This window comes from Empidonax traillii, unplaced genomic scaffold (assembly GCF_003031625.1).
Source record: "Empidonax traillii isolate 1590-97213 ecotype Southwest subspecies unplaced genomic scaffold, ASM303162v1 scaffold1030:size276291, whole genome shotgun sequence".
Lineage (NCBI taxonomy): Eukaryota > Metazoa > Chordata > Aves > Passeriformes > Tyrannidae > Empidonax > Empidonax traillii.
The window spans coordinates 246,928-273,311 of NW_020956223.1; the positions used below are offsets into that span (position 1 = coordinate 246,928).

The 26,384-nt window shown below is 44.9% G+C and overlaps 1 protein-coding gene across 3 annotated transcripts in view; it reads right to left on the reverse strand.

Moving 5' to 3' along the window:
* CERS3 (ceramide synthase 3) overlaps positions 1 to 26,384 on the reverse strand; it is a 32,264-nt gene that overhangs the window by 3,082 nt on the left and 2,798 nt on the right. The window contains exons 1-10 of one of the 3 annotated variants that reach the window (XM_027904262.1): positions 23,355 to 23,477; positions 21,399 to 21,581; positions 19,840 to 19,957; positions 17,686 to 17,804; positions 14,002 to 14,059; positions 13,075 to 13,125; positions 12,075 to 12,167; positions 11,704 to 11,832; positions 10,470 to 10,576; positions 8,958 to 9,114 (exon numbers count right to left, since the gene is read on the reverse strand). In XM_027904262.1, coding sequence (XP_027760063.1) covers positions 8,958 to 9,114; positions 10,470 to 10,576; positions 11,704 to 11,832; positions 12,075 to 12,167; positions 13,075 to 13,125; positions 14,002 to 14,059; positions 17,686 to 17,804; positions 19,840 to 19,957; positions 21,399 to 21,580 — 1,014 coding nt within the window. In that variant the 5' untranslated portion in view covers position 21,581; positions 23,355 to 23,477. Of the gene's footprint in view, positions 1 to 8,957; positions 9,115 to 10,469; positions 10,577 to 11,703; positions 11,833 to 12,074; positions 12,168 to 13,074; positions 13,126 to 14,001; positions 14,060 to 17,685; positions 17,805 to 19,839; positions 19,958 to 21,398; positions 21,582 to 23,354; positions 23,478 to 26,384 lie in introns of those variants that run through there. The other 2 variants (XM_027904261.1, XM_027904263.1) reach the window with 2 other exon arrangements.

Here is a 26,384-nt window from a genome sequence, read left to right on the forward strand (position 1 = left end):
TTCTTGAAGTTATGGGATGAGCAAATCCACAGGGCACCTCCCAGACTCTTGTGAGCAGGAAAATCCTGGTCAAATCTCCATCTAAACTAACAGGGAATTTACTCCTGGTTGTACAAGTTTGTCTCTCCATAAAGCACTCAGAGATCACCTCCCACTTAAGCTGGAATTTCCTGACGTATGTTCTATCAAAATCAGCATGTCCTAAACTTCATACCCTAATTCTACCTTAAGAATACGTCCATTTCAACATCTACAAACACATTGACTAGATCTTGATTTCTCAATGTAAAGACAATAAATTCCACAGCACCTGCACATATGGAAACAACTTGAAGTACAAAGATGAAAGCTATTAGTCAGGTCAGCAACCACTGCCTCAAATAAAAGAGATAATAAACAAGAGAGATAATAAAAAGTCAGTCCAAAGAGATAGAAGGGGGTACTTTTCTAACAAATAATACTATAAAGTTGATGAATCTCTGAGTTCAACATGTTGAATTCAACATCAATAATTCAACTCAGCTGACATATGACTTAATAAGCCTTTACTTTCCTGTGGAGACTAAGCAATACACATTTGGATTCAAGCAAACCGTTCTGTAGTTCCAGCCTGGAAGATTTTATTGGGAAATATATTTCCCTTTTCAGCTTACACACACCAGGCAACATAAATAACGTTCATCTTCCACGGAAGATGCACAGTTGGACTCTGCTTTCTGCAGCTTTCAAATGAAGATGTAGAGTTCCTACACTAATTGCAGTGGACATCTTGTGGCAAAGACTCCTCTTATATCATCTCTCTCCTCTATGCAATAGTCATTCCCCAAGCTTTCCACTGGCAGTTTTCAGAGGGAACTCAAAGAAGATGCATGAAAAATGAAAAGAAAAGTTACACTAATCCCACAATTCTTGAAAAGAACAGTCTCATAAAATGAGATGTTACTCCCAGAGCACGTCCCCGGTCGTGACTGGAGGAATAAATGTGACCTCCAGGAAACCTCCCCGGTGTTGTCACTCAGCACAGCACACCTGGAACTGCAGCTCTAACGCCCTGACTGTTGAGAAGGACTAAATCATTGTTTACAGCTGCCCAGGGTCTCTGTGGTTTCAGAGTGTGAGCTGCTGAACTCAGTGCCCGAACCTCGCGCTCGGGGCTTTACGAGAACGTCCAAAGCCCAGGAGGTACCGAGTGAGTCACAACGTCCCACTGCTTTCTGAATGATTCCAGTTTGAAATCCCCAGCTGGCAAGGAAACAAAGAACAACACACCAGGCATTTGATGCTGTTCTCTGTAGTGAACTTCTTTTTACCCCAGGACAGGACTCGAAGCCAAGGGGTTCAGTGGGATGAACTTTTATCAGAACACGCACTTTTACTCCTCATAAAAGGCTGTTTTGGCTACAGAACAGCTGATCAGACACTCGTGCTGTTCTCAGTGAGGTCTGATACTGCTCTTAAAATGAATGTTTTGAAGCAATGCAGCTGCTAAAGAGCATTCCTACAGAAGCCTCACAGCACTGCTGGACTAACCTGAAACCTCAAAGGACACAGCCAGGCATCAACAGACACTTCTGTCCAACTGGGCCACTTCTCTATTTCCATCCTTAGGAACCATTCCATTCCTGCTGTGATGTATCTAAATCTTATGCCCATACTTAGACATCACTCTAATTTTCAGTCACCTACCTACCAAGTAACATCTTTTTTTTAAAAAAAATATACATTCACATCTCAAAATCATTAAAATACAGTCTTTCCAAACACCCTGCTATCCAGGCTGGATACAGAACACTTCAAGTAGTACCCGAAGTTGGATGTGGTTTCATTAATGAGCCCAATGACACAGAATTCTCACTGGGGACCCCACAATTCCTTGCCTGGTTAGAGAGCGAGGCTGGAATTCGAGGTAGGCACAGCCCAAGCTACACAGGACAAATCCCACCCATCCCTGCTCACACAGACACTGCTCAGGCTGCCCGGTTTTGTTGCTGCTGGGGTGAGCTCTGCAGTGTCCTGTGCCTGCTCAAAACTCACCAGAGTTGTGTCCCAGAGGACAGAATGCTCCTTTTAAGGATTTCCTCCTTTCTTGCCAGGCAACAAGGATTATGGAGCACTCCTAGGAAACGTATTTTCTTTAAATACAATTCAGAACAACTTTCTTTCTCGTTTGATATCAACCTATCATTAACTGGCTTTATTCCAACCCTTTTTTTTTTTTTTTTAATCAGCTCAGCAGATTGCAGTTCAGTGACTCCCTCTGAAAGTAGAAGAGTTATTCACCTCATAACAAAGTCACAATTCAAGCCTCTGCAGCCTATATTAAAAACAGTAAATGAAGGCATCAAAAGCTCTGTAAAGGCTCAGGGTTTGCTCTGTGAATTGATTTTTGGCAATTGGAAAAAAATAAATGCATATGCACACTATATTACATACATACAGTTTTTATATAGCTGTATCTCTATAAAACTAGCAAGAAATGGAACATTTCATAAAGATCCTGCTAGAAAATGAAAAGATACGAGCAGCTAACATGGGAAGCCAGAAAATCTGTCAGTGGGCAGCAAGGTAAAGCAATTAATTTTAAAGCAAAAAAAAACTTCACTAACATTTGTCTTTGCCCTGCATTAGGAACTTTCACATCAAAAGAGCCACTCAGAGCAGGGATTTAACTGGATTTCACTAGAAGAAGAGTTGCCTTGTGCCAGGGAACATGTGGAGAGGGGTGGGGGGGCTCGTTTGGGCAGATCCATTGCTGGTGAAAAGCGACACAAGCCCCTGGGGCCGAGCTCATTCCCACCAGCCGAGAGCCTGGCCCTGGATCAGCACCACGGGAGCAGCCAGGGCAGGGAGCCCTGGCCCTGAATTCCAAGGAGCTGGGATGTGCTATTCTTAGAGGCACTTGGTCACCTGCAGCTCCTGCTGAGGTCAGAGCCAGCAGCTCTGGGAAGAGCAGATTTGGGACTGCAGCACATCAGCCCCGTTCGTGGCAGGGCTGACAACACAGGGGGGGCAAAGGGAGCACCCACACCCTGGGTGGTTGAATCTGGGGCTGAGGCTGCTCCTGCACAGCCCCAGCAAGGCTGGGGAAGGGGGTACTTTGGCCCAGGGCTGCCACCCCAGCCACACCTCCACTCCCCCACCCATTCCAACCAAACGCTCAGAAATTATTGCCTCCAATTCCTCATCAGTTCTTTCCTCCACAATGGTCATAACAGCCCTTAACCTGAGTTTTCTAACCTGATTTTTTTATATAACATACAAGTGGAAGGTGGTGTGGAATTACGGGCATTCTAAATAGAGTTTATAAAATTAATTAAAGCAAAACAAAATCAAGAATCCAGCAAGGAACATTGTTGCTGTTTTGAAACCTGAGGGGTATATTTTAGTGTAAGGTATAACATACATTGCATATATAGGAGCATTTATAAAAAACCTCCTTGGAAGTCACTGCTCAGCTGCTGACCCCTTTCAGAACGTGGAGTAAAAAGTAAAGATTTAAATAGAAATCTGCCTTTTAACTCTCAGTCCCAGGAAAGCTGGTTGAAGGCCAGGAGAAGAGAGAGAGGGAGAGAAGAACTGGTGGCTTTTCCTCTTTCCCAGACTCTGCTGGGCTGCCCACTGTGACCATATCCATTGGTCATATCCACTGGGATCAGCCTGGAAGGGCAGGAAGGACTCCCAGGCTCCCAACAGCTTCTCTCCCCTTTGCCCATCCCTGTCAACACCAGCCAGAAAACCTCATACTCTTCTGTGCTCCCTCCTGCCTCTCAGCCCCCTCCCTCGGATGGATTTGGCAGCAGGAGGTGGGACATGCAGCCAGGCTTTGGGCTGGAGCAGAAGGGGGAATATGCAGATGAAAGAAAAGTCCTAGCAGGAAGTAATTTCCCTTTCCTGGGGCAGGAGCCTCCACGCTGCTGACCTGCCTGGCCAGCTCCCTTCTCCAGGCTATGGAAAAGCTCCCATTCCAAAGGCAGTAATTGTAACCAACTGGGAAGGCTCCCAGACAGGCTGGTGGTTTTCAAGTGTAAGAGGGAAAAGCTTCCATTTGTCCTATTTTGTTCCCTTAATGAGAAAATCTGCTCTAAATATTTATCTGTTGAGAACCAACAAATTCAACTTCTCCACAACCCCTTTTCCTTTAAAATGGGGGAAAGGCAACCCCTTCTTATCCAGTTCAACCTGTCCTGGGTTTGTGCTGATCCTCCACTCAGAGAACCTGAACTCCAGAGCAGGACATTTCACTGGCATTTCCCAGTCTAGAACCACAAAATCTCCAGGGAAAGCTTTTCCACAGCTTCTCATCTACACAGTCAGGAACTTGTAACTAACTGGACGATCATTATCCTCCAAAATATGTTACTGCTTTTAAAGCAACCACTTGGAATTAAGGCAAGTGCACCTCTTGGTCTGTTTTACCACCACCCCAGGGCAGCAAAGGCCTAAGAAAGCATGTAAGTAAAAGCAAACAAAAGTTAGCTGCCTCTAGGATAGGAAATAAACCCTGTCCTCTGTTTAACTCCTGTAATATGGCAGTTTTCCCAACTGAAGGACTTCCCACTGAACGTGCTAATTCTCATTAAGCTTCATTTTCTCATAATAAACGTCTCAAAAATAGGTGTTTTTTTTTTTATTGCTTCCGAAAGAAGGGAGGAAAAAAAAAAAGAAATCAGCTCAAGGCCTGACTTTTTAGGAGCCCAATAAAATGCTGTGCATGTGAAAACTGAACATGCATTTAATTTTCCCATCCCAGTAACTCCACGGTGCATGGACACACATTGGGGTTGGTGATGACCCTTCACAGCTCAAGCTAAGTCTGAGTTTATCAGCTGGAGAAGTCAAGCTCAGCTCACCCAACAGCCCAAAGCTCAGGAACACCACCATGAGGGTGCAATTTTTTTTTTTTTTGCCACAGAAGAGATTTAAAATGTGATCTCTTTAAAGGCCATTCCACGTTACAGAAATTTTTTTTTTTTCCTCTCTGCAGTTTTAAAAGTAGGATTTCTTTCTGGTTTTAGGATTAAATATCCCAAGTTACTGCACAAGTGCAGAGAGGTGACAGGACAGGGGAGTGTTCACAGACACAGCATGCAGAGAACTGATGAGTGACTCTTGTTTAATACAAACAAACCAGCAGGTTTTAACCGCTCTGGGTCCATGGCCTGATTCTAAAGGATACAGATCCTGAAAAACACGAGAGGAAAAAGCACAAAAGGCTGCAGTGGGATAATGATGCCTGGAAACTGCAGAAGTGTCATAAGAAGCACCTCCCAGCTCTCATTTCGACCCCAAAATTGTATTTTCTTATCATTTTCAGCTTCCCCTACTCTGCTGTCAGTCAGCTCACAGTTTCCTCGGGAATTTGGACCAAATAAGGAATGAACAAACCATGGACAAGGATAAACCCGACCAAAGCCTTTAAAAACCCAAGTACAAAATGCCAAAGGAATACTGAGGGTGCCCAGGGTGTTAAAGAGGGACAGGTACAAAGTCCTGCTCTGCAGCAGTGCAGGGACTTCTGTTCTTCAGGAGGAGGGAAGAACCGGAGTGAATCCCCCCAAACTGACACTGAGGACTCCTGAATAGCACCAACCATCAGTGAGCAGCTCACTGTGTCCCTTGAAGGTGCTCTGATGGTCTCATCACAGTCAGTCAGGAACCTGCCACTGCCCTCCTTTGATGGGCTTTGCATCAGCCCTGAGGTATCCCAGTCACGTGGACACTGTTCCCATTTCCTACAACTTACACATATATTTTTTTTTTGAGACTTAAAAGTCTCAAAACCTTGACTCAGTGTGTAATGGGTTTAACATGTATTTTACATCTTAATTTGCCATAATAATGTAGCTGTAAGCTGCTGTCATTCACCCCCTTCTCGTGACCTTGGAAATAAAATGTGAGATCTCCCCGGGATTTTTCCTGGCGAGATGGTTTGAATCAGTGCACATGTACATCCTTCCTCTGTGTGTTTTTTCAATTTTCCTAAAATATTCTCATATGTGCAGACATGATGACTAGACATGTTTCAGTGGTGCTTGAAACTCGATACAAGTGGGTCATTTAACCATGTAATTGAACAATATTACAGAAACACAGGGAGTCTCCTAGCAACAAAAAGGCCTTGGACATCAAGATGGCAGCAAACACTGCAACTGCCTGACCTAACCTGAAAGGAAATTACTCTGAAGAACGTTCTCCTTCCTCTCCCAAGGACAACTGATAACCTGGCTACAGGTCTGACCTTGAAGGGTTTTTCTTGCATGCCTCACTCATCCACAGGGTCACAAATGTCATGTGGGAAAGGGCATTCAGGGAATGTTTTATGTTTTCCAGAAGTAAGAATAATTGATTTGAGAAATTCACTTTTCTTGTCCCCTCAAGTTTACCACCATGGAAAATAAAGAGCTGCTTAATGTGAAGTAGCTGAGTGCAGAATTCCCCTTTTTTAGGGGGGGAATTCCTGGAGGACTTTGCCAAAGGAAAGGTGGCACCAGTCCTGTGAGCCTGGAGGTCGCCAGTGCTGCTCTGTGCCACCAGACACCCCCATGGCTGAGGAAACAGGACACAGATGGACAGAGCAAGATCTCCTCCCTTCTTCCCTTTCCCCTCATTTTCCTTCATCTCTGGCTGCAGCGTTTGGGAGGAGGAAAACCACAAGACTTTTTAGTCCAAGTTCCTTTTTGCTGAAGCAAATCAGTCAGCTGAGCTGGTATCCCAGAGGACTGAGGATAACTGTGCCCTTCACTGGTGCAGAGGGGAGGTGACATCTGAGATGAAGAGCCCTCTGAGCAGCCAGGCTCAGTCAAGAGCCACCTCCTCCTGCATGGAGGAACCGACCCTTGAGGCTGCAGGGACCCCACAACCCCAGGGTGGCTCAAGGCACAGAGGGCACTGAAAAAATTCCTCACACCCTCCTATGCTCTGAGCTTCCTTCAGCTGAACAACAACATGAGCCTCTCTATTCCCAGTTCCACCATGACTTCATTTTTCCATCTGAAGGAGCTAAGGCTGTTGCTTCAAGGAAAATACCAATAACTGCCTGTTTTCTGAATGAAAACTTTAGAGCCTCGAGCAGAGAGACAAACCCCCTTCTGACACTAGGATGATGGTCTACTGGTATTTCCCTAAAATAGCAGCAGCTATTTGTGGGGACTGTGCCTCTAACAAAGATGTTGGTAGAAAAACACTGCCTTGCCAACACCATTCTTGTCAACGTTCCCTTTCCAGCTCTGGAGGCACCGGCCGCTTTCACAGCCAACTTTGCCACTGCTATGGAAAACAGGCTGCACATGCAAGCCAGCTGAAGTCATCCAGACTGAAAAGGGCTCGGGCTGCTGCTGCTACCACTGTAAAAATGTTATTTGGAAAGCCTTCTTCTCAGAGAGCTGTATAAGGAATCAGAAATCCGTGGCAGGGATGCCGCTTTTTAGCGGTGACGAATGCGACGGAGCTCTGAGCTGGGAATGGAACATCTCTGCCCCTCATATAGTCCCACGAGCAGGGCAGGGTGGCCTCAGAAAGCTGGGCTGGCCACGTCCTCTGGGCCACCTTCATGCACTCTGAGACCTCAGGCAGTGTGGATGGAGAGCTCTGGGACAGGGCAGAGGGAAGTGTCTCCATTTCATCAGAGGGGTTGAGCAAGAACAGCGCAGAGACACGGCCAAAATCACCAAAGAAAACAAGAAGTAAATCCCTTTCACACTCCATCAGTCAGGCCAGAAATAATTTTGTAATTAGTCAAACAGAGGTCAATGACATGTAAAATTTACAAGCTTTTCAGTGTCTAAGGGAACAGAGGAGCTTGTTTTAGCAGCAGAACGACCCAAACCATTCCTTCCCCAGATTTGTCCCTCATGTGCAGCTGTTTGCTGAGTTTGGAGCTCCAATGTCCCTCATGTGCAGGAGTTTGGAGCTCCAATGTTCTTGGTCTCCCTGTCATACCCAGCTGTCTATCTGCATAAGATCTGATGGAATCTCATAATTATAGGATGGTTTCTGCTAGCAGTCAACCAACAATTAAATACAGGAGAAAGGAGTATTTCTATTTCCTTCAGATTCTTCACAGCATTAACTGCTTCAGAGGAAAGGACAGAGTCAGTTCAAGTAACTTTTGCTTCTTGAGCCTCAAAAGAAATACCATTTTTCAGCAGCATGACTTAAGTTTCATCTTAACTAGAAAAAGAGACTTGCCAATGCTCATCCCAAATCTTAGAGACATTCTCCCAAGTCCTTCTCTTAATGTTCTATCTGCACTGCACCCCACTGACACTTCATGGCACAAGACCTTGTGGCATTTTCGTTAAGAGGTTTTTGCCACCTGAGTTTTCTCTCCAAGGTAAAAGCAGATCACGCAGCACGAGGCTTGGACCTTTTTTTCTGCTCCACCTGAATAGGACAATATTACACTGACCATAACATAATGCCAGTTCAGCTTCATATGGTTTTCTGAATCCAAAACCAGCGCTCCAGTTTAGCTGACCTCAGGTTTAGACAAACCTGAGGAACTTTAACCACTGCAGAACACTTGTAGTCAAAGATCTCATCACTCACCTCTCCTCTCCTTTTTTTTTTTTTTTTTTTTGTACATTCCCACAAAGTCCAGTGAGAAAGGATTGCTTTCACTTGGAATAAAGGAATTCCTAAAGTGTTCTGCACCATCTTTGGGCTTCAGTTTTTGGGGGAGCTCATTTCTCATTTACTATCAGTGCAAAACATCAGATACAGACCAAAAAAAAAAAACCAGGTTCTAGTTGAGGTTTTGATATTCTGACCCATGACCTGGGGTCTGACAACAGAAGGTACAAAGCACATTTGAACATTTCTATACTTTGTAGATGCCTGTAAAAAATGCTGACATGGAAGTTCAGGGAAACATCAATAAATTCCAAGTTAATCTATTGGAAGAACTGGCATCTGTTTGATACTTCACACACCTTTAGGAAGAAGCGAAATTTTCTTACCTTCAGGAAAACGAACCTTTTCAAAATCTTGAAGATTAAGTAACCCCAGTACAAATGCAGGCCTTGGAGGATCAACAGCATCCCATTGAAAAAGAAATAGGCTATGACAGGAGTTGTGGAATAGTAGGTTGGCTGATAGAGTGTGGCACGAAGGATCCTAAAAATAAAGGTCACTGTTAAGAGTGCAAGATTTCCTCTCTATTTGGTCTTATTTCTAATGTCATGTTCCCAACTGATTAATATTAAAAAACTCTGCAAAGATGGCAGATGAATTAACAGGCTCTGTCTTAACTAGATTATGCATCTCCATTGAAATATAGACTTCAGAAGGTGAGAAATCTGAGTTCTGGCAGGAAAGTATTCTAAATGAGGTTAGGAAAAAAGCCCTGTTTTTCAGATCTTCATCTCTGTGTGGTCTGGATACTGTGCAGCTCAGAGCTTGTCTAGGCCTTCTTTAATGTAAATTCTCCCTAATCTGAAATCCACACTCCAGAGAAAATCCTACAGGCTTTGCTACAGGGCTTTTTGTTAATTAACATATGTTTTGTCCATCTTCAGACTTCACTACTTCCATATTATTTGGGGCTTTTTGAGTCCCTTTAACCTCATGTTTTGCTTCTGAGCTCAGGAACTGAAGAACAAGAAACTCAGTGAAGCAAAATGATTGGAGATCACTTGTACAGTGAATCAGAAAATCACAATAAAGTACAAGACATCAGCCTTTCTGAAGGAAAACGCTACAGGAAATGAAAGCCTTGTGTTGATCAATGCTCAGAACCATTAATTTAAGCAGCTTGAGCCTCTGAGGGTTTGTCCACGTGCAGGGAGGGGCACGAAGGCAAATCAGGGCTGTGAATGTGAAACACATTAAACACTTTGAACAGCTAAACACACACTAAGCACAGTGAGCACCCATGTGGATACTGCAGAGCAGATTAAATTATAGCACTGCAAAGCCATCCAAGTATTTAGCAAGCTAAGATTTATTTGTGGTGACTCCATGAATTAATTGGTTCACCTTCACTTCTCTGAGTGCTCCTCACGTGGGTGAGTGGGGTGAGGCACCACCCAAGAACTGGGGAGCAGAGAGAAGACCCTACAAAAATTGAACTACAGTCACATACTCTGACTCTGCAGCTACAGCAGGAGGAGTGGAATGAAAGGGAAAATGATTTCTCCTGGTTAAGTAGCTCAAGCCCCTTGAAAATGCAGGAGCTCAAAGCATTTAACTACGATTTACAACAAGTTAAATAATACATAAAAGCCTTTCTTTAGGCTAGCAGATCTTCAAGAGGCTCCTTTAAGACTATTTGCACTTAAGAACTTCTAAAGAAAATGACAGTTGCTGTCAACTCCTCTTGCTATCCCTTAACAGCCAACGATAATGAGAATTCTGCTTCTGCTCCTTAAAGGCCAATCCATTCCTTCCCCTTCCCCATCCCAACCAACAGTGACCTCTCAGGGGAAGTGGGAATGAAGTAAAAGCCTGTGACTCCATTAAATGTTGCTTACCAGAAGGGGAACAGGATGATCCTGGTGATGAAGAACGCGATAGAGAAGATGATAAAGAGAATATTGCAGGTTTTCTCCCAGTGAGCATAATTAAACATTTTGGCTGCCTGCAGTGAATAGAAACCACCAAATGCATTGTAAATACTCTCTGAAATAAATTCTCTGCTTTCATAAAGAAAGACTCCTCTTCCACCTAAGCAGGAAGAAAATTTCCTCCCAGTTTGACATGTAAAGCAAACATGTTACTGGTACCTAATAAAGCAGCATCAGAACAGATTCTTTGTTTATATTTCTCCTTTCATCCTGGAGGAAAGGACTCTGTATCAAAGGCCTAAAGAGCAGCTCTCCAACCAGAATATGCAAGTGTTGTGGGAACACAAAGTGCTCTTGCCAACAGAGGTAATTCCTCATTTTTCTACCAGATTGCAGGCAGGCTGAGTCCAAGAGAAGCTGCTCAGGAGTGGGGGTGGCCCCTCTCACACAGGTGTTCTGGTGCATCCCTGTTACTGCCGCTCCTCTGGGCCTAATTCAGCTTCTGTTTTCTCCTTTTTGAGAGCAGGAGATCCTCAAGTTGGTCTCTATCCCGCTCAGAAAGGTTGTAATTGCTGCTTCTCCACTAAATGAACCCTACAGAGCTCTCCCATATTCCATTAGGAACCCCCCTGGGCACTGCTGAGCAGAGCAGCTGTTCTCAAGTGTGAGCAAAGCTTCAGGTGCCAAGCCAATTTTGAGGGTCACAGAATCATAGGAGAATCAGTCAAAATTTTGGCTGCTAAATTTGCAGGGAGCTGGTGGAGTCCCCAGCCCTGGAGGTGTTCGAAGAACAACTGGATGTGGCACTCAGTGCTCTGGTTTAGCTGACAAGGTGGTGATTGATCAAAGGTTGGGCTCAGTCTTGGAGGTCTTTTCCAACCCAAATGATTCTGTGACTATCCTGGTCTAGTTTTAACAGTGAAACAAGAACAACCCAGGGAATCAGCTGTATTGCCAGTCCCTGTTCTGTACTGTAGGATTCCTCATAATGGATTCTGCAACAGAGTATCAGCTTCAATTATCTAGAAGCTCCTTTTTATCTTACAAGCTAATTCGTGTCAGGAAGGGATCGCGTGGAACTCGTGGCAAGAGGATTACAATGTCACTGAAAATAACCTGAGCAACAACCAAAAAAAAAAGCCCAAAAAAATGAAACTCAAGCCAAAAAAAAAAAAAAAAAGAAGGTGGAGAGCAGAGCTACCTCGAGCCAGAAATCCGCAGTGTCGTGCACGAAGATCACCAGCGTCCCGAGGCGCACGTAGTTGCCGCACCAAGAGCCGCTCATCAACCCGATGGCTGCCAAGTGATGGACAACGTGAGCCAGGAAATCCTGCCGGGGAGAGCCAGAAAACAACGAGGTAAAGCCAAGCAAGCACAGCCCTGGAGGGTGTTGTCAGCCCCCACCCCCGGGGGATGCCCTGGCAGGGGAGTCCGGGATGTGTGTGCAGGTGTGCCAGGCACAGACTGATGCTGCCCTCATGTGGCTGCACCAAATCCAGGAGCCAGGCGGGGATTTTCCTCGCTTTTTCACGGAAAGGGAGGTTTTAGCTACAAACAAGCACCGTCACTTGCCTTCCTTTTGTTGTCAATCCCCAGGGTAAATAAGAGAGACCAGTAAAACCCGATCTCGGCCATGTAGTACCAGTACTGGGATGGCAGCAGGGTCTGCAATGAAGACAGGCACAGTTAACTCTGAGAACAGCAAAACAGTAAATGCCACAGAAATGACTTCTTTTTTCCTTCCCTGACTTCTCCTGCTCCTCCTTTTAAGCAAGCTGAGTCTTGCTTAAAAAAATTAAACTAAACTAAATCCCTGTTCTGGGCTTCATTAAGAAGGATGTTCTGGGAGCCAAATATTTTAACCTTTGCTCAGCCCAAAATCTTAATTTCTGCAGTTCCTCCCCCACCTCTGAATTTTAACATGCTTTTCTCCACGTTTTTGTCAGAGAACTCCACACAGAGTCCTTCTGCATTTAATTACAAACAACTGCAAACAAACCCCCTCCGTTTTTGTGAACGATTAACATATTAAATATTCACACACCCCACGTGTGAAATGTCAGTTATTTATGCTAAAATCCCACGGATCTGCTGAGGGCAGGATGCTGGGCTCGGCTGCTCCCTTGGGTCAAGACATTGCCCAAGTGGCAGGTGTGTTCAGGGAGTTGGGAAAACTCCGCTGGGAGGCAGAATTCCTTCTGTTCCTGGCCCCTGCCTAGGACAGGGATAAGAGGATTTATAAAAATAAAGAGTGCCCTGAAGGATTGCTGGGCCTGGGGCAGTGCAGGGGTTCTACGCTGAAACTGGCACCACCCAGAACATCTCCAGGGTGCAACTGGTATCCTGGGGTGGGTGGAAGTAACCGTGGCTGGGCTGGAGGGGGGAGTTGCAGCACAGGCAGATGCCTGGGAAGCCCTGGAACAGTCAGCAGGACTTCCCCCAAAAAAAGGCAACAGGCTCTGGTGCCACACCTCTGTAGGTGGTGCCTGTTGGGAGGGAAAAGGCTGCTGCAGATTGGAAGGGGCAATGGGGAAATACCTGGAGGCTGATGGCCAGATCCCAAAAAGCTCACCTGAAACGGGTATCCAACCCACGTCTGCCAGATGTCGTAAAACCAGGGTTTCTGGGGAAGACAGGGCATTCAGAGTCTGCTCAGCTCAGCAACAATCACCACCTTAACTCACAGCCTTCACTGCCTACAATTTCCCCAAGCAGAGCAGGCTAAGAAGTTGCAATCTTGATAACTGTTCTCCACCACTTCCCAAAGGGATCTCACATCTCAGATTTGTTATATTGGTCCCAGGTTTCTGGCTGCCTCTCAGGACACCTGAAACGTTCCAGTTCATCATTTCATCATCCAAAGCAGTGGGTGTGTGTTTTATTACTGCAGTTACTCAAGATGTGTTGCCACAGCGATTGGATTTGCTGTGTTTACCAGTCCCACACTCCACTGGTTCAGGATGATAAACAGTGTTTGGGGAGAGGAGCCAGATGAAGGTGGACACGCCGGGATCTGTTCCGCTGCTCGGGGGGGGGAAGCGTTAATGGCATCCCGGGCAGGGCTCACACACTTTACAATCAGCACTCTCCTCTGTTATTCCCAACTTGTGACTCAGCAGCAACACCTCAATAAATAGCTGTGACCCCCAAAAATGCTGCCAGAAAAAGGGTTTACGGCCTCCCCTGAGGGAGACACGGCCATGGGATGCGTTTGTAGGTGTTAACAAGGCGTGCTGTAAAACCATCTGCGTGACTTCTTAAAACTCGCCTCACAAATACTGATTACTCATAAATTCCTTTATCATAGAAGGTCATAAGGTAATTTAAAAATTAAATCTCAGTGCATATTGCAGCCCATCCTCTAGAATACACACACCAAAGATGTGAGCACACAGAGCCACTGAAACCCCTGGCTCTTTCAATGGGTTTCAAGGAAATCCAGAAATCAGTCCTTATTTTGTTAAAAAGGCGGTATCAACCTTTCAGAAAGTTAACTTACATCATACAGAAATATAAATCCAACAATGGAGGATGTCAGATAGAATGAGAAACGCCAGCTGCAAAATTAAAGGGGAAAAAAAAATCGTTATATTTTGTGTGGATATTGTCCTGAGCCAGGATTACTGCAAATCATTGCGAGCATCAGGCAATCTTCACATAAATGTGGCCTCACACTCTACATCAAGGGTTGTCACACATCAACTGCATCTGAATTATTCATATTTAAATCCTTAAGCTTTGACTAATTGCTAAGGTAGCAAATTCTTTTCCATGATCACGACACAGATATTTGGATTGTGATGACGGCGGTAATTTTCCAGCCAGGCATGAACTGAGCAAGAGAACGATCGCGGCAAGTGTAACAAATCCCCTAAAACTTCACGTTTGCTAACTCCAACCTTTCCCATTGTATCAATCCCTCTAAAACATTCCCACCGGACTGAGAACTCCCCACAGTTCCCTGAGTGCAGGAGGTGTCTCAGCCCACACTTCCCACTCTGACCAGTCACCGTGTGCACCAAGAGTGACTCGTTCCAGTCACGGGGTTGATTTCCCTTCATCTCTCAACACCCGTTGTTGACAACAGGGGGATCTTATGAAACTTCAGCAACTACAGGATTAGTTTATGTATTACTACAGAGGTCTGAATTAACAATAAACTTCAATCTCTCACTAGGTGTGCCAGAATTTAGCCTGAGCTAAGCTTTCTGCGGATTACACGGATATCCAGCAAGGCAGATAAAACTTCCAGGTTTGCACCACGGATCTGCTCTGTCAGCAGAGGGGGAGAAGCTCTTGTGCATTGTCAGTGAGCTGTGGTGTTGCTTTCCTAGGTGCCAGAGCAGGGTGCTGTGACTTGGAGCCAGCAGTCCTGTAATGACTCTGGAGCCTGTGTGGGAGGGATTGTCCCTGGGACTGGGTGTGGCTGCAGCCTCAGCCCAAGCGTTCCCACTCCCACCTCTGCAGGTGATGGAAAACTCCTTCCTTTCCACTCTTCCCCTTGGCAGGAACAAGCCTGACCCTTCCCTGGGGAGCTCTGCAAAATCAGTAGGGAAATACTGGAGGACTTCACATGCAAAAAGAAGGGTCGTGACCACCTGGCCCCAAACCTGCTGAGAACTTGTTCTAGGACAAGAGGAGAACAGACTGCCAGAAAACCTAAATATGAAAAGAAGGAGAGAGCACCCCAAGAACGCTGCACTCGTGGATTGAGAGATGTGTAAAACGAGATTGTGGTCTCTGGCAAACATTAATGAAGTGCCACAAGACAGAAGGAGATGAGAACTTGGGTGGTAAAAGCAGCCCCTCCTTCCTGAGCCCCACAGTACCTGGAGGGGGATATCCCAGGTGGAGGAATGAGGTGCTCAAAGAACTGAGACAGCATTTCATGAGAAAAACAACAAACAGAGGATGAGGCCATGGGATGGCGGAGGCGAGACAAGATAATGTCTCTCACGCCTGGGAAGGAGCTCAGGAAACGATTACAAAATTGCCACCTGATGCACAGGTGATAAACAATTGGTTTCCTTCTCAACTTTAAAGCATCTTTCATCAGGTGATTTGGAAATAACTCTGCAGAACACCCACAGCACAGACAGGGAAAATTCCGAGGAAAGTCGGAGAGCAAATGGAAGGGGAGAGAGGGAACCACAAGTAAAACCTGGCTCAGAGTTAACCAAGACACGCTAGAAAAAACAACTCTGTGGCACAAGACAGGCTCTACACAGGGGCTGGTGCTGCCCTCACGGCTCCTGTTTCACACAGGGGAGCTGTGAGTGGTCCAGTGGATGTGGCAGCACTCATTCCATGTCGGTTGTAAAGGGGTTTTCTGAATCGGACCCAAAGCACAGAACACCTACAAGGCTGTGCCAGGAGCCCCCAGCCCTACAAACATATATTGAACACACCTGGCAACAAAGAGCGCTTCAGATGAACTCACTACACTGCCAGACTGCCAGAGCACTACCTCATCTCGCATCTAGCCAAGCTCCTTTATGAATCTGGTGAGCAAAACCTAAGGTAAAACTCATCCAAATTCGCCGAATTTTACCCAAGTGCATTTTAAACTCTTGAGCTCTGCCACCAGGGAGAGCACTGAACAGCAGCCATGCGAAAGGACCTTCTGATTTAAGTTCAGGAATCTTTTCTCCTGAGCTGAATGTAACCACAAAGAACTCAGCAGGGGAAGCTGAAGGCTGGTAAGTCTCTCCATGCAGGGAAGGTTTCATGCAGAGGGCTTTCCAAACCCCAGTGTTGCTCAACTGGGAGCGCTAATGGCTTAAGTATGGCTTAGATCTGGCTCATCAGATTTTCCTTGTGATTCAGAAAAATGATCCAGGAGATTGCAGGCTTTCAAAAAAAAAAATTTCATAACGCTCCTAATACCGACTACTAGCGTGGAATAACTCTGTTCCTCGTTTTTTTTTGCCTAGAGAATTATATTCAATTAAATTCCCCTGGCAAAGAGCAGAGGAGGGTTCAGCAAATTGCACAAGAGAAACCTGTTTGCTTCACTCTCACTCGAGCTGCCAGGCAAGTTTGAATCTCAGTTTTCAGCTGTGTGTTGCCAGAGACATCCATGGCAGGCAGGTCTTTTAGCACTAGCAGGAAATCTTATTGTCACTTGTGAAACAAAGCTAATTAGTCCACAAAACAACAGCAGGAATAAACCTTGGAGACTGGCTTGCCAGGAGAGTTTACTTAGACTTCAGAGAGACACACCTCTTGTCAATCAACTGGATTTGTGTCCCACAGAGGGGCTTAATCATCAAACATCGATTCACACAAAATAATCTTGATACTCAGCTTTGAGCTCTGCAGCTGTACTTTTAACCTGATCTACAGTAACAGGGGTTAAATATTACAAAGAGGTGAATTTTTGTCAGTGTAGTTCCACCAGTCAAAACCCAAATACACAGAGCATTTGGGAAGTGTCTGACAGGGGTACAGTTAATGTCAGCACCCAAAAGGGATGAGCTACAGGAAGAAAACCCACGTCCATTTGGGGATTTGCAATTTGTAGGCGATTTTGGACCACACTTTAATTATTTTAAGTGTTCAGGTATGAGGAAGCTCTCAGAGATGTGTGAAAAATCATATGCAAGAGGTTTTGTAAGTCTTTACATATTCATTACTCTCCCTGTCCCACTCTCATCAGTGTGTTTGAGTTCCTGCTTTGCACAGTGTCCCATGATCAAGCTGTGACACCTGTCATTTACTCAGGATGCCACTTTTCCTGCTCTTGAACTCACTTCAGTACACATGATACCATCCCAAAATGACAGCGTGGGCTCATACATAAACCAGAGTAAACAATTTTTGTTTCCCTGTAATTACTGGCAGACAGGAAAATATTTTCCTTTTGCCTGCATATTTTCATCCAGCACTTTGCAGCAGGAGCCTACAGATAAATCCATTACTCCAAGAGGAGGAAAACTGTAAAATATTTTTAAGGTTTTTTTTTTTTTTCAAGAGAAACAGTTAATCTAATCTTTTAGTCACTATTTGGAGAAATGCTACCGGATCCTTTCAATTTGTTTGTGCTTTCACAAACCAGAGCCCTCATCAGGCAGGCCCAGCTTTCTGGAAACAAGTCCCCCTTAAAAGGCACCTGAGGAGCTCAAATTGCTATTTTTCTTAAACAGTAAAGCACAAAATAACCACAAACATTGTCTTTTCTTACAAAGCCTCCTGGAACTTCCGAAGGACTGTTGGGATCTCCAGGTTCCGCCGTCTCCTAAACCACTTCTCCACCAAGTGGACGGTACAGTTGCACTTCTTGGCAAGGCCTTGAATCTCTGACTGCAAAAAAAATGGAACAGTGTCAGCAGCAAGAGGCACTCCAGTGTCACTTCCATTTGTTTTGCAGTTCACAGAACAGCTTCCCCAATATCAAAAATATCCCCAATATGAAGTATATTGGGGGTATTTTTGAGTAACACTCACAGAAACTCTGGATTTTTATTTCTACATTTATTTATTTATATGGATATATAAAATATAACATATAAATGATGTTTTTATTGATAGAATTTATTTATTATTTATATAAATAATATTTTTGTTTATTTATTTATATAAATAAAGCAGGCACGAAATGAACAGATCCACAAACTGTGCGATTGCCTTTCTGGTGGTTCCTGAGAGTTTCAGAGATGCAACTTTTACTGCTAGACAAGAGCTTGGGCTGGAGGGGGAAGTCCCAACACATTTGGACACGGTATCTAATATCTTACCTAATTATAAATAATTATTTGTTTATATTTAAACGAGTTTGGCAGACGAGACGTGGCCTGGAATTAAAGTGACCTGAGCTCTGTTCTTTAATCCATCCCACTCCAGTGTCCAGAGCGAGTCAATGTGTCTCAGTGAGCAGGATCCAGACTGCCTCCCTTCAACTCCTGAAATAAATGAGGGGTAAAGCACGGCCTGGGAAGTGCCATGGGAATGGCACACTCAGTGTTTCTGCATCTTGAACTCAGAGGTGAGGCAGCCCTGCTGCACAGCCAGCCCAGCACGTGCCTCCTGCATTCCAGGGTGCTCAGGGCCCCACGTGCAGCAGCCTGGGGGTTTCCTCCCTCTCCTCCACCCCTAAGAGTGGAAGGTGTGGGATGACCCCCCCAGGGGCTCAGAGCTGGTGTTTGGCTCATCCCTGGGGAGGTTCTTTCCTCCCAAGGCCAGTGTGTAAATAGTGGGTGGCAGCAGCAGCGCCTCCGCCAAGGTGCGTCCAGTTCAGTTGGTCTCCTACCCTCAGGGAAACCTCTGGAATGTGAGCTAAGGCACCTCATGAGGCTGCTGGGGAGGGCAGGAGTGCCAACAGCCTGTGTCCAGCCCATCCTGCTGGCTGGGGAGCTCCCCACTTGCCACGCAGGAACATCGACTTTGTGTTGACCGACAACAGAGCCCAGATGCCCTCAAACTGCCAGCCAGGCCTCTGCAGGCTTTCCCAGGCACACTGATCCCTGAGGTGGACACCAAAGGAGGCAGCCTGGATCCTTCCCATGCACTCATGAGCATAAAAATGCTGTGCTTCCTTTCAGAGATCCATTGTCAAACTGTCCCCATGCAGAAGGAAAGAATGAAACAGAGACCGGGATACTTGACCAGACAGGGAACACCAATACATCTATTCCTGATGATATCAGGCAGAAGACACAATAAAACAATGGCAGAGTGGGGGATAGAATGCAAATTTCCATGTATCCATAATTATTACAATCCCTCATTACTAGAAAGCCTTTCCAAACCAGTGTAGGAGCACTGCAGTCATTTGGGAACTTGGTCAGTGAACTTTCTGAGGCTGCACTTCCCAGCAACAATTAAGCTGCCTCATTTTTGGAGATGCCAAACATTGGCTATTCTTTTTTCTCCTTGTTCAATTTTCAAAACAAACAGCGAGGTAACAGAAGGATTGCTTTTCTTTCTCACATAAGCCAGGATTAAGTGTGTAGCAATGTAACGGATCAAAAGGCTTCCATGCCAGCCTTCCAACATTATTGCTTGCAATAACTATGATGCCACTTTCCAACAACAGATGTCAGCTGATGTTTTTCTCCAGGCAGAAATGAGTTAAAGACGGAACACTGATCTTTCCTGGCAGTATTATTAACAGTGTAATCTGGAACAGCATGCCAGGAATTTAAACATCTTAAATGTATTTTCTGTTTCGGATGCCGTAAACCCGTGTCAGCAGAACAGCAACGAAAACCCAAATAAATTAAGTCATCTGTCAATCAGCTGGAACTCATCCCATGATGTCATTGCTGATAGCTGACTGAAACAGTAAGAGTGGGATTTTCCAAAAGCAAACCCAGTTTAGAGGAATGAGGATCCTTACTTGGGATGGATGTCTGGAGCACTCCCGGAAATAACTCTCCAAAACAGGATTAGGCTGGGGCTTCACACGTCTTACATTCTTTATGCCCAAGGCTTTTGCCAGAGGAATGGCAACATATCTGAAAAGACATGCCATGAGAAACTTTAGAAATACAACAGAGATACAAGCCCTTGGCTGTTCTCACGACAGGATCTGAAATAAATAGATCTGATGCAATTTACTCTGCCAGTGCTCTGTGAGAGAAAGGGATCTCCCTCCAGCTAATCCCAAGAGGGAACCACAGCACATCAGCAGTTACACAACAAAGCAGACCCAAGGACTCCAGTTTGTGGCCAGGAGATGATACAAAACTAAAGGAAAGAAAAGGATACAAAAGTCAGGATGTGTTCTTTGGAGGCACGTTGGAGTCAAGCAACAGTTAAGGGAGAGCACCACGATATCAGATGTTCTCTCTGTGGGCTCCAGGATTGCCCCTGGGCCGCTTTCTCTGGTGGCAGAATCACTAGGAATGCACTTCACGGGGCCACCCCTGCACGTGGCCGTTCCCTGAGGCTCAAGACTTCTCCTTCTCCCCATTTTCCCAACCCAAACCACTGCAGGGTGTGCCAAGGGCTTCTCCCTTCTGCTTGGGCAGGACTTGCTGCAAAAGCCCTGCTGATATCAGCGATTGATTCCTCATTACTCATAGCCGTGGTCAGTTTTCCCTGGGTTCCCTGGATTAGCCAGATGTGTGGGCTAATTATCCACACCAGTGAGACACTCTTGGGCAAGCCTTTCCTCAGGAGACACTGGGAATGGTTAGAAACATATGATCCAAATTACTTTAGACTGCCAACACGAGTGATCTTATCTGCTCCTGTTTTAAGCCTGTCCAACTTACGACATTCCGAATTTCCTCATTCTATCCTGAAATAATTACAAAAACCTACTAATCACATTCTTTGGGGGAGAAAAAATAGGGGAAAAAAAAAGGGAAAGGCTCGCTAAAAAAGGCACAAATAAATAAGTGAAAGCACTGCAAATCTTAACATAGCTGTAGCTTTCTTCTGTGGAGTCAACCCCTGCCTGTCCCCTCAGATTGCAGCTGCAGAAGCAATCCACCTTTCAGTGCCAAAGTGAGGGGGGATAAAAAGGAATCAGCTTTCCTAGATCTGCATAAAACGTTCACACGAAACTTTGAGCCCCCTCCAGCCTGCTTAGCTTGGCCCCAGATGGACACCTGGGATCCATCAACAAATACCTTCACCCTCCCACCAAAGGAGGGAAGGGAAACCCAAGGGGTTTAGAATTAATGGTATCTCTAATAAAAGGAGATAGAAGTATCCAAACACCGTTCTGAGGGAGTTAGAAAGAAATGTTTTCCTCCTAGATTGGAGCACAGCCACCTATTCCTAACAGGGAGAACATTTCCCAGTTTTTCACCTGCCCCGTTATCTGGACCAGATCTTTCTAACAAACCACCAACTAATCCTCCTTCATAAAAGAGAACATTGATCTAAAGGTATTTGCAGCATTAATGAGGATTAACATCAGCATCAAATTGCATTTCTGCCTCTTACCTTTCACTGAAGAATCGGATAATCAGCAATACAAAGGCATATGGGATTGTGGCATATAACTGGTGTGGTTTGGGGAAGACAAGGCCATCCCGGTCTACAAAATCTGCCCATGTACAATTGATTGGCATCCAGATATTCTCCCACCAGAACCAGCTGTTGAGTGTCCTTAATATGGAGGCCATGCTATGTTAAAAAAAAAAAAAATAAAAAAAATGCCTGAAATAAAACATATTGTTGAGTAGAGCCAGTGAAGTCAGTCTGCTCAGGGAAAAACCTAAAATCACAGAGGAAGCTGAAACCCTCTTGGTGGGATTATAACCCAGCAGAAGATGAAATAACAGAGCTGAATTTTGAGTTGGTGTAAACCAATGCAGGCCTTTGAAATCTGCAGGGGGGGGAGGTAATCTGGGGCCTCATTTCAGTCACTCACACTAGACTGCTTAGCACCTGCTCTAATTTGCAATAATCATTTATAATCCATCACACCAATACTAATGAGAACTGATCTTCCCCTGGCTGCCTTCACAAATTAAATATAACAGGGTCAAGAGTGGAAAAGAAATGAGGAAGTACAGGGGGAACTCAATTCTGTAATAATAAGGATATTTTGCTGTTCAATTACCACTGTTTAATATTCTAATGGCAATATATCCTGAATTTGCAGACACCTGTGCACAGGAACAAGCAGAAAAAACAAATACAGTGCAGAGCAAGTTTTTCTGGGAATTGCAGAGAGTACCATGATGAACGAAATGTCTAAAATCACTTCTGGAAGGAAAGAAAGATTTCACTTCAATTAAAATATTTCATTCTTGTAAAAGTCTCATTTTTAGCCTTTGCATTCAAAATTCTGTGTTTAGAAATTTCTGGTCTCACTCATTTAGGTGTAAGGACTTCACAGTACAAATATGTTATATCAAATACTACAAAAATATCCTAACACTGAAGAAAAAGAAAAGTTACAATAATGTTTTCCACAAGGCTGTGGAAAAAAAAAAGTCATTTTTCTATCATTTCAAAGAATAATAAAATTAAATAAATTTTTCCATACCAAGATTTTCCATAAACCAGGAAAAACAGGAGGAAACAGCTGATGCCATTGAAACACAGATCTGATGAGGAAACAGCTGAGCTGGGAGGATTTTAAACAAGTCTCCTCCCAGCATCCCACTAGAAGATCCCACAGCGGTATCTTTGGAGGGCATCAAGTGATGAGATCAAATCATGCTGAGGTCAGACAGTAGATCAGAGTTTTTCCTGTCCCTCCATATCTGAGCAGGGGCCACAGGGCTTTAGTTGTGCCTGGAGCTGGGTCAGGGCACAGTGCTCAGTGCGGTCACCCCGGCATTCCAGATCCAGAGTGGATCCCACTTTAATTAACGGCCAAACGAACCATCTCTGGGCTTTAGGAAGGACACTGGAGTGTGTTCAAAGAAGACTTGTGTGGAGCACAAGTCCTGTGAGGAGCAGCTGAGGGGGCTCAGCCTGCAGAGGAGACTTTCTCACTCTCTACAACTCCCTGACACGAGGGTGGAGCCGGATGGGGATCAGTCCCCTCTCCCAGGAACAGCAGCAGGACAAGAGGGCACAGCCTTGAGCTGCCCCAGGGGAGGTTTAGCTTGGACATTGGGAAGAAGTTCTTTACAGAGACAGTGATCAGACACTGGAATGGGCTGCCCAGGGAGGGGGTGGAGTCACCATCCCTGGAGGTGTTTAAGACGGGACTGGCTGTGGCATCAGTGCCAGGGGCTGGGTGACAAGGTGGGGTTGGGCCACAGGTTGGACTCGATGATCTCAGAGGTCTTTCCCAACCCAGTTGATTCTGTGATTCTGTTTCCACTGAGCTGGAGAGTTGCAGCAGGTCTGGGAAACAGGGACCTGGGCCCACCAAACAGCCACGGGGGACTCATTTCCTGGCCAAGCCCAGTAGTCAGAACTCAACCATTAATAACCCACCATTTAAATCTTTTTAAACACCAAAAGGGGACAGTAAAAACCTTCCCAATGAATCACGTGTGTGGAACCAACTGCAAAAATAAAGGAGGGAGAAATCACAGTGGCTCCCCCACTCAGACTTTATATGCCAGGTTTCAGCCTAGAGCAATTTTTTTACTGCTGGATTATAAACTCCTGGAAGTGGGGATTTATCCCAGGGCTGTTCCCAGACCCTTAACAACAGCTCACAGGCGCCATCAGAGCGAGGCAGGGCTTTGAAACAGGACATTTTGGGTCAGACAGAAAGGCTGGCAGACAAACTGCCCTGGAAGAGCAGGGGAGAGACTCATTCCACAGCTCTGCTTCCTCACAGATCTGTATTTTTTAACTAGACCGTGCACTGCAAACTGCCACCAACTGTAATAAAAATAGGCCAGGCTGTTCCAGCACAGTGGAAACAGCACTCCCAGCTGGACTGTGGGAAGCTGGGTCAGGATAGAACATGCACCCAAAACCTTAGGAGACCCCAGCAGAGCATATTTTCATATTGGATTCCTGGGATCTCATCAGTTCATGTTTTCCTTCCACACACGGATGCCTCAGCATATGATTACCTCTTTAACTAGTTAATACAGCACTATTAAACTAAGCTCATAAGCACATGCTTGGTCTTAAAAGGTAAGGGAATTCCAGGATTTGAGGTCTGCTCCAGAGTTCACAGGTTTCAGGAGAAATCCTTCCCCCCACAAACACAAATGACTCACTGGAAGGTGGGCTCTCTGAAACTCTCCTTTTTATAATCCCTGTGTTTGTAACCAGGACTTGCCTGGCAGAGGGTGGGGGTCAGACCATCCCTGGTGAACAATGTCCAAGTAATTCCCAGAAAACTGTTGAGAAGATTCCAGATCTGTCTGCAGCCTGTTCTTAAGTTTCATTACCCTTAAACTGGATGTTTTCACTGCAGCAAATCAGGCCCTTCCCCAGGCAATCTCCAAGATTCCCATCTCCACAAGAGCAACTGTTAACAAGATGAGCTGTTTTCCTGTCACCCTTCAGGTCTCATCATGAGGTTCCTGGAGCAGCTGGAAGGTGAGGAACACCAGTGGCCACCAGTTCCAGCACTGGGATCAGGCTGTAGATACCGGATTTCAGGAGCAGCTCATCCTTTTAGCTTGCACAAAGTGTCACAAGTTGCTTCCAAAGAAGGGGCAGGGGATGAAAAGGCCCAGCTGGGCCTGGATTTAGGATCAGCTCTAAGGAGATCCTCCTATTGCAGGTGCTGAGCTCAGAGCTTGTAGAAGCACCAACAACCAGGAGTGAGAAAGAGCAACAGCAGGTGACTCATATTCTACCCAGCCAAGGCTGAAAAAAAACCAAAACCCTCTGCCTCTTCCCAGATCCCAATCCGTGCACCAGCACTGCCAGGATTCACTGACAAAACTGGAACTGTAGCTCTGGAAGGGACTAAAATTCAGCCTATCAATAAAATGAAGATATTTAGGAAAACTGGGGTTCCTCTGCATCTCAGAAATTAAAAACTCCCAAGTAAAGAAATCTAATCACCTCCTTGCTACCGAAGCCTAATCTAGTTCTAAATGGGTTAGTGCAAAACAGGAAAATCAGGAATGATTGCTTCAGGAACTGCATCCTTTATAATTAGAGGAAAGCCTACACAGTTGGAAAGTACCAGTGTGAAGTCTCTTTCAAAGCCCTGTTTCTTGAATCCTTGATACGTTGGATAAAAGAACCCAAAAACCTGATTTTTAACACCATTAAGCAAAAAAAAAAAAAAAAAAAAAAAAAAAAAAAAAAAAAAAAAAAAAAAAAAAAAAAAAAAAAAAAAAAAAAAAAAAAAAAAAAAAAAAAAAAAAAAAAAAAAAAAAAAAAAAAAAAAAAAAAAAAAAAAAAAAAAAAAAAAAAAAAAAAAAAAACCCACAAAAAAAAGGCACGTTTGGGTTTGACAAAAGCTGTGTGGCTGCATTTTGCAAAACAAATTCAGGAGCTGCTTTGAGGTGAAATTTCTGGCTGCTGCAGTCTGAGGAATTAATAAAAAGAAACAGAGCCAAAGCTTTGATTGTATTCTCTGCACAAAAGCTCCTGCATGCAAAAACTGCATTTCCAAAGCCAGGACTAAGAGAAGGTGATACCCAGGGTTGCAGGGTGTATTGGGAGCATTTCCCATCCTTATATACCGAATAAATTAGAAAAAAAACACAGTGGATCAACAACACGAACATGCAAGTGAAAGAAACCTTAATTTTTAAGCATCTTATCAGTCTCCTCTGTGGCTCCAGAGGTGTAACAGGGAAAGAATGTAATCAGCAAAAAGCAAGAATAACATAATTCTCCTATTTCACTCATAATTTGGCACGACTGGTAAAGCTGGTGCTGTGAGTGTTGGGAAAAAAAAAATCAAGTCTCTCAGATATCAAGAGATAGCAAAGCTGTTCCGGGCTGTTAATCACCAATATTTAAACGCAAGTGGTTTAAAACAGTAAACAAAGATCAGATGCACCATACCGTGACTTTGTTTGGGGTTTTGTTGGAGACTCAGAAATATATCTAAGAGTAAACACACGAATTTTAGCAGCAGATTGGTGTTTTGCTACAGACATTCATGTGCAGGAACAGGTGGACAGATGTGGGTCCTGCACGTGTGGTTGGTGGAGGAAAGAGCTGCACTTTGTCTTTCCAAACGTGCAAACACCACTGCGGTTGGGATTCCACACCACCTGAGAACATCCCACCCAGCCCACGAGTGGCAGCAGGGAAAAAAAAGAGCTGCTGGACCCGGGGGATCCTCGGATGAAAACCTGAAGGGCTCCACCCACACGGAGCAGCTGAACTAAAGATTGCTGCGAGACCTTTAACTCCACTTTTCCTCCCTCACCTGTACAGATCTCAGCTGCGAGCAGTTTAAGTGCCCACTTCTGGGGCAATTACAGCATTTCACTTCTTTTACCCTCCTTCTTGTTGTGCTACACCGAGCAGGCTACAGCAGCACTTTGAATAAATCTCAGTTAAGGTGGCAAACGAGTTTTCTGGTTTTTC